This window comes from Botrytis sinoallii, assembly GCF_014898435.1.
Source record: "Botrytis sinoallii strain Bc 23 chromosome Unknown BSIN_001, whole genome shotgun sequence".
Classification (NCBI taxonomy): Eukaryota; Fungi; Ascomycota; class Leotiomycetes; order Helotiales; family Sclerotiniaceae; genus Botrytis; species Botrytis sinoallii.
Genome location: NW_024066028.1, coordinates 6048426 through 6061735, shown reverse-complemented (window position 1 = coordinate 6061735; position 13310 = coordinate 6048426). Strand labels below are relative to the sequence as shown.

The 13310-nt window shown below is 42.0% G+C and overlaps 3 protein-coding genes across 3 annotated transcripts; all 3 read left to right on the top strand.

Moving 5' to 3' along the window:
• Positions 1-334: 334 nt before the first annotated feature.
• Positions 335-3726, top strand: EAF02_001234 (uncharacterized protein; the record flags this gene model as incomplete). The annotated part of the gene is made up of 8 exons (XM_038897282.1): positions 335-552; positions 602-2716; positions 2937-2977; positions 3029-3133; positions 3262-3292; positions 3344-3443; positions 3507-3630; positions 3683-3726. The coding sequence occupies 8 exons, from the start codon at positions 335-337 to the stop codon at positions 3724-3726; spliced, it is 2778 nt and encodes a 925-aa protein (XP_038764141.1).
• A 343-nt stretch (positions 3727-4069) lies between these two features.
• On the top strand, positions 4070-4410 carry EAF02_001233 (uncharacterized protein; the record flags this gene model as incomplete). Its single annotated transcript, XM_038897281.1, has 2 exons — positions 4070-4109; positions 4169-4410. The coding sequence occupies 2 exons, from the start codon at positions 4070-4072 to the stop codon at positions 4408-4410; spliced, it is 282 nt and encodes a 93-aa protein (XP_038764140.1).
• A 4648-nt stretch (positions 4411-9058) lies between these two features.
• EAF02_001232 (uncharacterized protein) lies at positions 9059-11284 on the top strand (the record flags this gene model as incomplete). The annotated part of the gene is made up of 8 exons (XM_038897280.1): positions 9059-9092; positions 9161-9249; positions 9319-9461; positions 9514-9660; positions 9710-10134; positions 10184-10220; positions 10268-10382; positions 10436-11284. The coding sequence occupies 8 exons, from the start codon at positions 9059-9061 to the stop codon at positions 11282-11284; spliced, it is 1839 nt and encodes a 612-aa protein (XP_038764139.1).
• Positions 11285-13310: the final 2026 nt, after the last annotated feature.

The following is a 13310-nucleotide window of genomic DNA, read 5'->3' as shown; positions in this document are numbered from 1 at the left end:
TGCGGGCGGGGAGGACAAGAAACTGGATAGGCAATGTATTGCTATCTCCAACGAATGGGAGAAGGCTGGTGTGGTGCTCATCTGCGGGCTGACTGCTGCGGCGAGTGCTGCCTATGTAAACACCACTTGTACTCCACAAATTTCATCAAAACTTCACCAGATCTGCTATCCCCTCATCTGCTTGAACCGTCCAGCTTTTAATATTTATATACTCTTCAGTTCAATCCACCTCATTCTTCATATCCTTTCTCATACTTCCTCATCCTCCTCGCTTTTCTTCTTTCTTCATAATACCTAATCACATACTTCTCACTTCTCCAAAATATCCTCAATCATGCATTCCAACGAGATACCAAGTAAAGATGGCGAGAAATATGTAGTCGTCAAGGTCGAGAAGGATGCTACCACTTCCACCCAAGCATCAAGCGATGCAGGAAAGGACGAAGATATCAAATGCCCAGAGATCTTATACAAAGTCCAGTATAAGGATGTAGGCGGTGAAATCAAAGGAACAAAGGAGTTGGCAACACCATATAAGTTGAAGAAAACCACGTATGTCAATCCATTGTTGGCTCTCCCATCAGATACTAACATTTTCAAGATATCGTGATTCAGAAATACCTATTCTAGAAGTCTTATACAGTGTTACTATTTGGTTCCCTACCATCTATGGCAAGAAAAAGAATAAGAAGGACAAAGATGATGAAAATGTGATATCATCAGAGATGAAAGACGAAAATGACTTCGACGAACGATCTATGGAAGAGAAAGAACTCATTATTCATTCTCCACACATCATGAAAGCCTTAAGATCTATTGTCGAATACTATCCCGGACAATCTTTACTCGGTGACACTATTTCAATCAAGGAACCTTACGGGATTCTTGTCCATTACCGAAAGGAACTTCAAGAATACAAAGAGAATTGTGACGATGCGGAAGCCAGTCACCATATCAGCGTCCTTCAGAAGTATCTTGAGGATAACTTTGAAGAGAAGTTAAAGTTGGAGGATGACCGACATGCTAGAGCTAATCCAGTAGTAACGTTTGAGATGTTATGGATGCTGTTCAAGCCAGGAATGGATGTCTACGCTCAATTCGACGAGCAACGCGCTGGTTTCGTTCTTCAAGGATGTGAAAACTCCACAGAGAATACCAGACCAGGACAGCCATCACCTCTCAAAGTTAAGATGTGGTATCTAGATTTTGATGGCCGATTCGTTGGACGTCGATCTCATGAGGTTACCATCGCGCCGTTTGAAGGCGAGCGCGAAGTCACATCCTTAAAGGTTATTCCTGCCCATTACATCGATAGCAATCCTGCCTTGTCTCCACGAAAACAACTCGAAGATCGTGGAGAGAAATTCTACAGTATGTTGATGGGTAAACAAATGGACTACAGAGGTTTCAGTATGCCCGTTGAGCAAAAGCCAAAACGTTTCCATGAGGGTCGTGTTGTGGTTGATCAAAGTGCTTTCTACACATACGCCGATTGGCAAGAAACACAGAAACACCCAGCTCCAGTCCTCGGTATCGATGATGACGATTCTGGTATTCTTGCAGATTTGCACTATAACTGCAATTGTACAGATTGTAATTCTAAACGACTAGCTGCATCGGCCAATACAAGATGGGGCAAATACGAGAATATCGAACCTCGCGAAACACCTTCGCTTGCCGAAACCGATGCAAATGGAATTGTTTCACGACACAAGTACTTCCTCTGTCCTCGTCGTATCATGGGTTTCGATCTCAAGTCTAAGAAATGGCAAGCTCTCGACGTCGATTGTTGTCAACCTCCTAAATTCTACACTTCGGCTATCGAAAATCTAGTTCTACCAAACGAAAAGCAGGAAATGATCAAAGCCCTCGTTCACAAATACACTTCCTCCAAGAAAGCTGGCAGAAGCGAAACAACCTGGTCAGCTGATCCTATCCCCAACAAAGGAGAAGGGCAAATCTTCTTATTGCACGGTCCTCCCGGTGCTGGTAAGACCTACACCGCAGAATGTGTAGCCGAATTCACATCAAGACCTCTCCTCTCACTCACCTGTGGTGACATCGGAACTGATGAATTCCGCGTCGAAGAATCCCTCAGCAAATGGTTCAAACTGGCCGAAATCTGGGGCGCCGTCATGTTAATCGACGAAGCCGATGTGTATCTCGAGCGTCGTGAAGTTTCCGAACTCACACGTAACGGACTCGTATCTGTCTTTTTACGAGCGATGGAATACTATAGAGGTATTCTCTTCCTCACTACAAACCGTGTGGGACACTTTGATCCAGCTTTCTTCTCTCGTATCCACGTGTACATTGGTTACCGCCCTCTAGACTGCGAAGGCCGTAAGAGAATCTGGCTTCAATTTTTCACCAAGCTAGGATTAGAACGCGGACATGAAATCACCATCATGAGTGCTGCGAAGCGCTACATCCTCTCAGATGAGGTACTCAAAGATATTGATTGGAATGGTCGTGAGATCCGCAATGCGTTCCAAACCGCAGTTGCACTAGCCGAATATGAAGCCGAGACAAAGAAGGGGCCAAACGAGGATGGAAAATTGGAAGTGGAATTGAGAAGAGATCATTTCGAGAAGGTGGTAGAGATGAGTGATAACTTTAAGAAATATTTGGCGACGGTCGGAAGTGATGAGGTGGCTGGACAGAGCGAGATGACGAAGGCAAAGCTTAATGGAGATAGAGGTGATGATGCGCTTTTGTAAGCAAGGGAATTTAGGAGTTGAGGGCTCTTCTTGGGTATATACTAGCGTTATTACAATCTAAAATGGATTGAGTCTCTCAAATTTGCTGAAATTTCAGATCAAGTGAAAGATTATGTGAGATTTTCAAATTACATCATCACAGATCGGAGAGACATTCGTTCTCATTGATGCTGGCGGGGGTACGGTCGATACCATAACATATACTATTGGGGAAAGTTACCCTTTAAAACTAAAGGCGGAGGGTGTTGAAGCTGGTGGTAAGTTCTGATTTCATTCAACATCTCTTCACAGTATACTGAGTAATGTAGGCGATCTCTGTGGCTCTAGCTGTTTGAATGAGGCGCTCCGGGAACATCTGAGTGTCAGACTTCGAGGCGAAGATTACCTTGAGGTCAATCGCTCCACAATTGAAGGTATTATAGATAAGTTGTTAGTCAGATTTGAAAATGATGTGAAAAGAAATGTCGATGTGGCGGCAGACAACGTTCCAACAGTATGGATTGACATACCTGGCTTGAGAGCAAATAAAAACCCGGACAAGCGATTCCTCAACAATCGACTCAAGATGGATGGTGAGTGAGGGAACGAAATGAGATATCAAGCCTTTCTGACACGCAATGCAGTGCTGACCTAAAGAAAATCTTCGACCCGCTTTTGGAGAGAGTTGCAGTCTTGATGAAAGCCCAATTAGATGGCGCAAAAGAGAAAGGGTTAACCGTGAAGGTGTGTTATAACTTATCTATTATTAGGAGGAAAGTAACTCAAAGAGTCTAATTCGCTAAATAGAAAGTGATCCTTATTGGAGGCTTCGGGGAATCTCCTTCCCTTCGAACCTATCTAAAAAAAAACAACTCGCAGCAATACGCAATTACCGCATCGATGAGATTAAACTGGTTTTCCCATCAGCTCCGTAGGCTCCCAAGAGTTATCCTTTAGATTGTTATAACTAATCATAGATACAGAAGCGAAACCACTGTTTCCTCGGGAGCAGTACTCCGGGCTTTGAATAAGAAAGGCGGCCCATAGCGTATCAGCCGATCTAGCTATGGATTCCTGTGTACCGAAGAACATGAACCGGATCAATTTCCTGCGCATAGAGAGATACGCCCATACTTTGAGCCTTTAGATGGTAGAAAATACCTGAAATATACCATCTACTGGCTCATCAACAAGGTCAATATCTATGTTTGCGACGGATCAGGGCCAATCAGACAATTTGCTTACATCATTTTTAGGGCGACGAGATTCCTACAGATAAAGAGTATCGTTTACAAGTATTTTATATCTTTGACGCAAGAGAAGGCACACGATTCGAGTGCAAAGAGTACCTCTGTGTTTCCGACAACAAAATGAAATCACACTACCGAAAAAATCTCGAGAAAAATAAAGGTGTGTAAGGGAAGATGAATTTGTGAGTAGGTCCCGAATCTAATAGAATGAGTATTTAGGAGCAACAGTGGTCGGTATCATTGAAACAGATATGACTTTTCTGAAGGAGCAAAATCTTATCCAACCGGTAGAACCAGAAGAAGGCGTAAGAGCAAAGAGACACTACAAAGTCGGGTATGAACTTGTTATGATCGTGAACGATCGTAACATGAGATGGGAGGCACGATATCCTGCCGGAGGGAAAGTGCAGGGCACAGGACAAGTTTCTATTGCAGCAGCATTTGTCCCTGGTACTAAGTGATGTGGAAAATCACTGCAAGAAATATTGTCAAGAATGGGTCTTTTCTTATCAAGCTGAAAGAAGATAATGGTGTCTGAAAGTAGGAGAGTGAATGTATAATATGAACTGAGATATTGATATAGATTGGAATAATGATACGACTTGGGACAACGAGGAGGTTGATACGAATTGATAGTCTAGCTTGTGCCCTCAAGGTGTTCGGTCACATGATTAAAAGAGTCTCCGTTCAAAGTGTCTAGTCGGCCACTTTCTAAAGATGAATCTGTTCTCGCTGGGCTGAGAATTATTAGGTGGGTATATGTAGCTGTGCTGTGCTCTCCTTTGTTGTTCCAAATAACCTTCTCAACTTTTAACTTTCCTCAACTTCCTCAACTTCCTCAACCTCTTAACTCGCACAACCCTTCCAATCACTCCAACTCCTCTAAACAACCTTTGCGACAACAATATCTTCCTAGCAATAGGTACAGGTATATCACCAATCAAGAGACAGTCCAGATATCCGCGAGACGAAACGAAAACGATCTCCAAGCATCTGCGAGATAGACTCGAAGACATTCTTACTCTCCCAAGTAAGAAACTCGCCAGAGAAGAACTTGTCACCTACACCACCGCAACGACATGTCGAAGTACGCAAGGTTTTGGTCATGAAATGCAATGCCACTCACATGCAGAGGGCTTGCTCAGACATTTCAAACCATTTTGAGATACCCGGAATCAAGACTGGCACCGTGAGAATGCGTGCTGATCTGATCGAGGAGTGGATCAACACAAGAAATTTGGGCAACGACCAATTCTTGGTTCCATATGGTCGCATGGTGGATTCGAACATATATACATAGATAGTGAATGAAATATATACCTGCAATGGCACACCCTCTGCTAGTTGATTCCGATATAAGTGACAACCTTAACAATCATTTGGTTAACATTCCAATGAAAACATATTCTCCGATCTTAGATGTATCCGCAACAACTCAGCCCTACGTCGCCCTCACCATAGAAAACCACCACATTTCCACATCCCACACTATCCATCTTCTTCATCTCCAAAATATTAATCCAAACAACACACTCAAAAACAACCAGATCACATCTTCAACTACTCTGACTCACTACATCGAAGTAATTGCGCAGTCTCCAATAACCTAACCCCAGATTTCCAGTTGTAGCACTCGATTTGAATCCTAACAATATGTGTAATCATCATCACCATCACAAAACCCAATCTAACCCAATCAATCAATCAAACAAAGAGAAATTCGAATATCGAAAAAGCTAGACTCCGCAGCAATACGAAACCATACACCTCTGATCTGATATCTTCTTCTCTGCACTTGACATGAATGAGAAGACGAAGACGGGGGCGAAGCGAAGCGAATGCCAAGAATTGGGAGGGGTGAGGAAGGAGGGGGAGTTGAGTTTATATAGATAGGTAGGTATGGATACTGTTTGTGGGGATGGATTGTGGGATTATGGATTAGGGGTTTTGCTATTATTATTACCATTAGGTAGAGATAAATAGATGATAGATAGATAAAAATCAAAGATTTAATTTAATATGGGATGGGAAAAATTAAAAGAAAGCAAGTGCTCTCTAGGTAGGTAGCGAATAGTATAAGACGAGGAGAGGAGCTGGTGGAGTGAGTATAAAATGAATCAGAAGAAGGAGTCAGAAGAAGAAGTCAGAAGGAGAGGAGTATTGAGAGATAAGATTTGATATGGGCTGAACATCAAAATTCTTTCATATTTCAGATTAGATCAGATATTTCGAATTTGTTGATATCTCAAATCATCTGGGTAGATCAGATATTTCAATTCTATCAACATTTTAGATCGGGTTAGAACTTCAAATTAGATGAAAACTTCATACCAAGTTAGAAATTCACAAATTCTATCAATATTTCAATTCAAAGCAAATATCCAAATATATTTAATATTTCAGATCAGTTCAGATATTCAAATGCTCGTTTGGAAACAACATTTGGTGTGTGGTTTGTGTTGTTCATATATATATGGAGGAGAATGCTTCGTAGTAGCTCTTCTGTGTTCTGGTGCTACCGCTGCTCCTCTCACTGCCGCAGCTCCCGCCGCTGGTAGGATAAATACTGAATGAAAGGGAGATAATCATACCGAGGATAATCATCAAGAATTACCAACTAAATAGAGAAACTTGGATCGCTAGATATATCAACCACCCAGTCCATAAAATTTCAATATTGCCTCACACAAAAAAGTGATCTTCACCTTGCTCTTCGCCTTTGACAACCTGCTTGTTTTCGAAGATATCATAGCATCCGACTCCTCAACCAGCATCCTGTCGTATTTTCATCCCCTAGTTGTATCCATAAACCAAACTGCTGTAATTTGACAGTTGAAGAATCGAAATTATAACATGGATGAGTATGTATTTCATTCGGAGCAAGATCAATGAACGCGATTGCTGATGTATGATTCCAAATCTCTGGATACAAATTCTGCAACAGCATTAAGATATTGACCATGTGTTGCGAAATAGAAGAGAATGATATTCTCTTCGAGCGAGGTATTGCCTTGATTGATACAGGTACTCCTGTTGTTATCAACGAGATTGCTTTTTCTAAGTATCTGTAGTCAAGTAACTTCTGCAGTTTCCTTATTCTATCCTGCGAAATGAAGACCTTGTTCTTAATTCAAACCAACTTTCGATTGTTTGCATACAACAGCAGGAATGCCTTACCCGCGTAATTGTTCCTGTAAAGATATCGATTCATACAACCTCAAGATCGCAATCATACATGCTTCTGTCAACAAAAAGAACGCAAAAACTTTCTTGCCCTTATATTGAGCAAATTGCCGGAATTCCGATACTGACCCAGGTAAGTCCATCATCATATAATGGAACGACGATATTTCATGATGTGCTGCAACATTTAGATGTTAAGAGATTCGTCCTTTCAAGCCAACAGCACCCCTAGCCATCCCTCCATAAACTCTTCGATGTTCTGGATAAATTTTCAATCCTACAATAGTGACAAAGTTCAGATATAAACCTTTCACTCCATATTCAGATGGTATATCCGGCAACAACTTGTCACCAACATCTTGCCAACCATCCTCATGTAAAACCATTTCCATTGCTCTCCCTAGCCACCCCCCTATAATTTCCTTAGCTAAATTCACATCATTTATCGTATGCATAAGCTCCTCCACCGAAGGATCTGCATGTGCTAGATACTTCTTACTTCGAACGTGTTTGAATATCTGATTTGGCTTGAACATTCGATCTTTCCTGGATATCTAAACCGACTTGAAATATTGATAGAACTTCTGAATATCTGACCTGGCTTGGGACATTGACAGAATTGGAATATTGAAAGAATTCCAACATTTAAACAAGCTCAAAATATTCAGGGTGTTTGAATTTTCTATCTGGCTTAGATCATCGATAGAGTTTGAATACCTGATCTGTCTTGAACTTTCCATCTGGGATGAACATCTGATCTGGCTTAGAACACTGATATATTTGAACATCTAACCGGGCTTGGAACATCAAAAGGGTTTTGATCATCAAAATCGAATTGGAACACTGAAAGCATTGCACTATCAAATCCAAAGCAGAACATTACCTACCTAGTGACTATAAGGTTTGCTTGGTGTACAACTTTATTTCGTCCGTCGTTGAAGCATATGAGGCAATGATCCGTGCGCATGTTACGTAATAAAGCATTCCACCAATTCCGAGGTCAATGAAGACAAAACCGCACAAACCTCGAAAACCATTCGGAGCTGGAGTCATATCAATAATAAGACATAGACGTTGTACTTCAAAAGCAACGCTCAAACACCAAACAGCATCAGAGGGGAGCAATAAAGCGCAAAAAGAGATGAACGCGCTGAGGATCGAACTCAGAACCATTTCGGTGCAGGAATCCAAGAAACTGGATTCGAACGTATGTGCACAAGTTGTGAACGAAATATCATAACCATTAGACCACGCGTCCGTTGCATGTTGTTGAGAAACGGGCGATCTTTTGAGTATATGTTCTCTGCTCAAGTTATGGAGGAATACCAGCCCAGCTACTCAGAGTCGTTGGTGGGTTGGTGGGGAATTATGCAGCAGAAAGTGGGCGCTAGGAGGAAGTCGGTGGGTTCGAACCATAGCAAGGAACTCGTACTCCATGCTTGGTACGGAATAGATAAAATTAATGCAGTTCATGAAAGAATATCATCAATAGGAAAAAAAGGGGTTGAAGTCATTCCCTTTGTCTCGACTCTCCTCATATTTAATATGAGACGATATTGACAAGGGGCCCGTGATTTCCCATTGTGGTGAACTTTAAAACCCCGTGTAATCTTTGGCGGGCGCAGCAAGTCTTTCAAACTGTTAATAAACGGCGAAACTGCGAAAACTGCGAAACTGCAACATTCGCCGCTAGAAATTGAGTTTCACCATCATTTATTACCTACAGCCTGCAAAGCGATAGATAGCATCATCAAAACACTTTTGGATGAGCTTCGCATAATCATCCCCTCACAAGTAACAAAAACAAACAACAAATTGAATTAAAACATTCTTTTTTTTTGAATTTCCTCCTCAACATTTCTTAATTGCCTACATTTCAATAACTTTGATCCCCTTCTTTTTCCCATATCATTTGTATGAGCCGGGATGGCTGGCCGTTTTGTGCGCGCGTCGAAATATCGTAAGCCTTGTCACAATATCCCCAAGGAGAGAGGCACGAGAGCAATCGCTGACCGATCGTTCAAATAGGACATGTCTTTGGTAAATCGTCCAAGAAGGAGGCGTGTTACGATAACTTGCACATCAGTCGCAATGCATGGGATACCAATTTAATCAAGGTGGGAAACCAATGACTTGGAAAAGTGATGTAGATTTGAGGAAGAAAGGTAACTCATCATCGAAAATAGGCCAATCCTGAATATCTTTCGGTCAATTGGGAAGCTAGTGGTGGAGGCGCATTCGCTGTTATTCCTTTGAATGAAAAGGGTCGTCTGCCAGAACAAATTCCATTGTTTCGAGGTCATACTGGACCGGTTCTTGATACGGATTGGTGAGTGGTTGATAAAGTGGCAGATTGAAATAAACGCTCATCTTTGGATTAGGAATCCTTTCAACGATCGCATTATCGCTTCCGGATCTGATGATGGAAAGGTATTTATATGGGAGGTTCCTCAAGGGTTCTCCCTCTATCAAGACTCTGAAGAACCCGTCGATGTTGCGCCTGTCAGCAAGTTGGCAGGTCATTCTAGGTATGTGCCGATAATACCGAAGGCTCGAATTGATTCTAATAACCTGCAGGAAAGTCGGACAAGTTCTATTCAACCCCGCGGCAAACAACATTCTCGCATCCGCATCTGGAGATTACACAGTTAAGCTATGGGACATCGGCACCGGGAAAGCACCTTTGACATTGAAGCACGGAGATATTGTACAAAGTTTATCATGGAGCGCAAATGGAGCTCTTATGGCCACCACTTCTCGAGACAAGAAATTACGCATTTGGGATACTAGACAAGAAAGACCTGCACACGAAGGACCTGGACATACTGGCGCAAAGAATAGCAGAGTCGTATGGATGGGAGAACATAATCGCGTGGCTACCACCGGATTCTCCAAGATGAGCGATCGTCAGTTGGCTTTGTGGGATGTTGGTAACGCCAAGCAACCAATTGGAGGGTTCACTGTTTTGGACTCCATCTCGGGTGTTTGCATGCCATTCTGGGGTAGGTTACATTCATGAATCATGTTGGATCTATACTAACGATCATCTAGATGATGGTACTCAATGTCTGTACTTGGCAGGCAAAGGGTAAGTTCATAGGCAGGTACCGGAAAGAAATTAGCTAACAATTTTAGTGACGGTAACATTCGATACTATGAATATGAGAACGACAAGTTCGAATTTTTGTCCGAATATAAGTCTAGTGATCAACAACGTGGTATCGCATTCCTTCCCAGACGTGGTATTAATGTAAGTGGTTGTCATTGTGTGTCTTTCACATACCTATTCTAACCAAAATCCAGGTTCACGAGAACGAAGTCATGAAGGGATTTAAAACCGTCAATGACCAATATGTGGAGCCTATCTCTTTCACAGTTCCTCGCCGTGCCGAAGTCTTTCAATCTGATATTTACCCACCTGCGATTGGTTTGAAACCTGCAGTTACTGCTGAGGAATGGCTTGCTGGTAAAGATGGAATTCCTGCCAAGATCGATTTGGAAAGTGTATATGAAGGAAACGCCCCAGTTGAGGTACCATCCGATTATAAACCACCTGTCGCTGCACCAGCCCCAACTCCAGCCCCAACGAAGACCGCACCTCCAAAGGCAGAGCCTGAACCAGCTCCAGTCGCACAAAGAGCACCTCCACCAACTATGTCTGAACAAAAGGGTTCCATTTCTGCCATGGCCTCCAAATTCCAAGATGATGATGAGGATGAAGCCGATGATAATTCCAGCTTTGAGGAGATTCAAAAGCCAATTCAAAAGTCCGTTCCAGCTGCAGCCAAGCCGGAGCCAATCAAGCCCACTCCAACTAAGGTCACCCCACCAAAGCCATCTCCTGTATCTCAAGCAACACCGACATCATTCGAGCCTGCAGCAAAGGCTACCCCCGCCACTATCGCTACCTCTTCCGGGCCCATTTCCGCGGTTGGTGCTTCTCAACCATCCCCAACCTCGGTTGGCGTCGAAGATTCCCTAGCAGAAATTAAGCAACTTTTGGAAGCCCAAACTAAAACTATTACGGCGCAAACGGAGAAAATTGGTCTATTGACTCAAGAGGTTGATACATTAAAGATGAGAGTTGGTCCTGGTGATCAAAGTGAAAGAATTAGACAGTTGGAGTTGGAGTTGGAAGCTGCTAAGTCTTAAATATGGGATTTAGTTGCGGAAGTGCGGTGTGCTTTGGGGGTTTTTGAGAAGTGGAAAAGAGGAGAGAGTACATTACATGACGCAGGTAGTTTTCAGGTTTCAGAGCGATAGGCGAATTGATGATTGAAAGGTGTTCCTTCTTATGAGGGCTATCGTTTAAGTGAATCTGAGATATTTACAACTGAATTATAAGTCTAGTGAACAATTCAAGGATGCAGGTATGTGGGAGTTGTAGCCTAGCCGGAATGGCATAATAGATCCATACATTTGTATTTGCATTGTCTCGTTTTTGACTACAATCATTGTTCAACTACAAACTGTACAATACACTTTCGTAATTCCGGTCCAGCCTATCCACTCCCATCTTTCCTGTTCAACTCTGATGTATACAAAATCCATACTCTCGTTCTTCAACTTCAAATGATTCATTCACCTCGCATTAATTCCTGTCTGTCTCTCGAAACTCTCTTTCTGCAGATTTATTTGTTTTGTTTTATGTTCTTCGTTTTGTTTTGTAAGACTATTTATTCGCTTGTTAGGTAGGTAGGTAGTACTTGATGTATCTACTAGGTATCTTTTCTTGTTTTCTATAGGTACTGTTGTATTGTATTTTTGATGTTGTGTGTTGTGTGTTCTGTGCTGTGGGTGGGTGGGTGGATGGTGGATGGTGGATGTTTTATTTTTTTTGGATTGTATTTGGGTATATATATTTGGGTATATATATAGGTATGTTATCTTCTAGTAGGTACTAATTGTTTGATATACACTTCTCACTTATCATCTCTCATCCCTCATCTAATTCGGGGCGAGGCAGCTCGCCAGTGTTTCGGAGCGCCCAATATACTCGATATCTAATAAGCCTCTGATATCGAAAGATTGAAAGTAAAGCTTTCAAGGTTATTCTTTGTTTTTAAGTTTTTTTTTAATTCTTTATACAATTGAATCTGTAATAAAAGATACTATATACATATCATATAACCACATAAAAATTGAATTCCTGGATTTAGAAAATATAGTTAATATACACCATACCAAAATTCCGTAAAATTCGACGCATAGGTTTCTTTAGCTGCGCTCCGAATTATATATCTACTATATCTCCATTAACCCAGAATATCTACTTCCCTTATCTAGGTACCTATGGATTGCTCAGTGTAAGATTTATTGATTGTGTTATTGTGAGTGAGTGAGGTCTCTTGGGGTTAAAGCGGAGAGGAGAGGGATGGGATGTGGAATGGATATGTGGTTACTTCATGAGTATCTAAATAGTTATAATTGGGGTGATGGCTGGGAATTTGAGGGTTGTTGAGAGTTTGGGGGGGATAGAGTGGGATAGGGGTTTGGCGTCGGATGGGGTGGGTTATTTTTTTGGGGTGGAGGGCTGAAATTCTTGGGAAGAGGGGGAGAGGGAGACGGGAGACGAGGGGAAGCAAGAAGAGAAGGGGCCGGCTTGGGAGCAAGAAGGCGCACTATATGCATCCCATTCCCCCCCTCACCAGCACCATCCTCACTTTCGATCATATAACTTTCGATCATACAATTTTAATTACATAAATGAAAGCCTAACTAAATCAAAATCACTTGATTACCTAGGTAGGCATGCATAATCAGTTTGCTTGAGCTTGTGTTTATCACGTGATTTTGGATGGAATCAAGTCATATTGTCTGTCGAAAAATCGAGTGGTTGTGGAAAATGTCCTGAAACCCGTTCACTACCACCTACTTATAGTACATCGTACTAATATCACAGTTTTAGGCATAATGAGGGGAAGCATCATTATTTATATGCAGAAACTACTCGACAAAATAAAAAATTCTGTCGTTCTAGCCAAGAAATCAAGGGTTGGATTAAATCAGGAAGCTGGACTTCAATCTCGTTACTCCGCCCCGTCATTCAATGTTTTATATCTTAACGGAAGTTAACATGAGACGTTTCTCATGCCAGGCTACCGCATGCTTGGATTGACCATCTGAAGAAATGCAAAAGTTTGCAACTCCGGAAAATGGTATCAAGTAGTCTACGGTG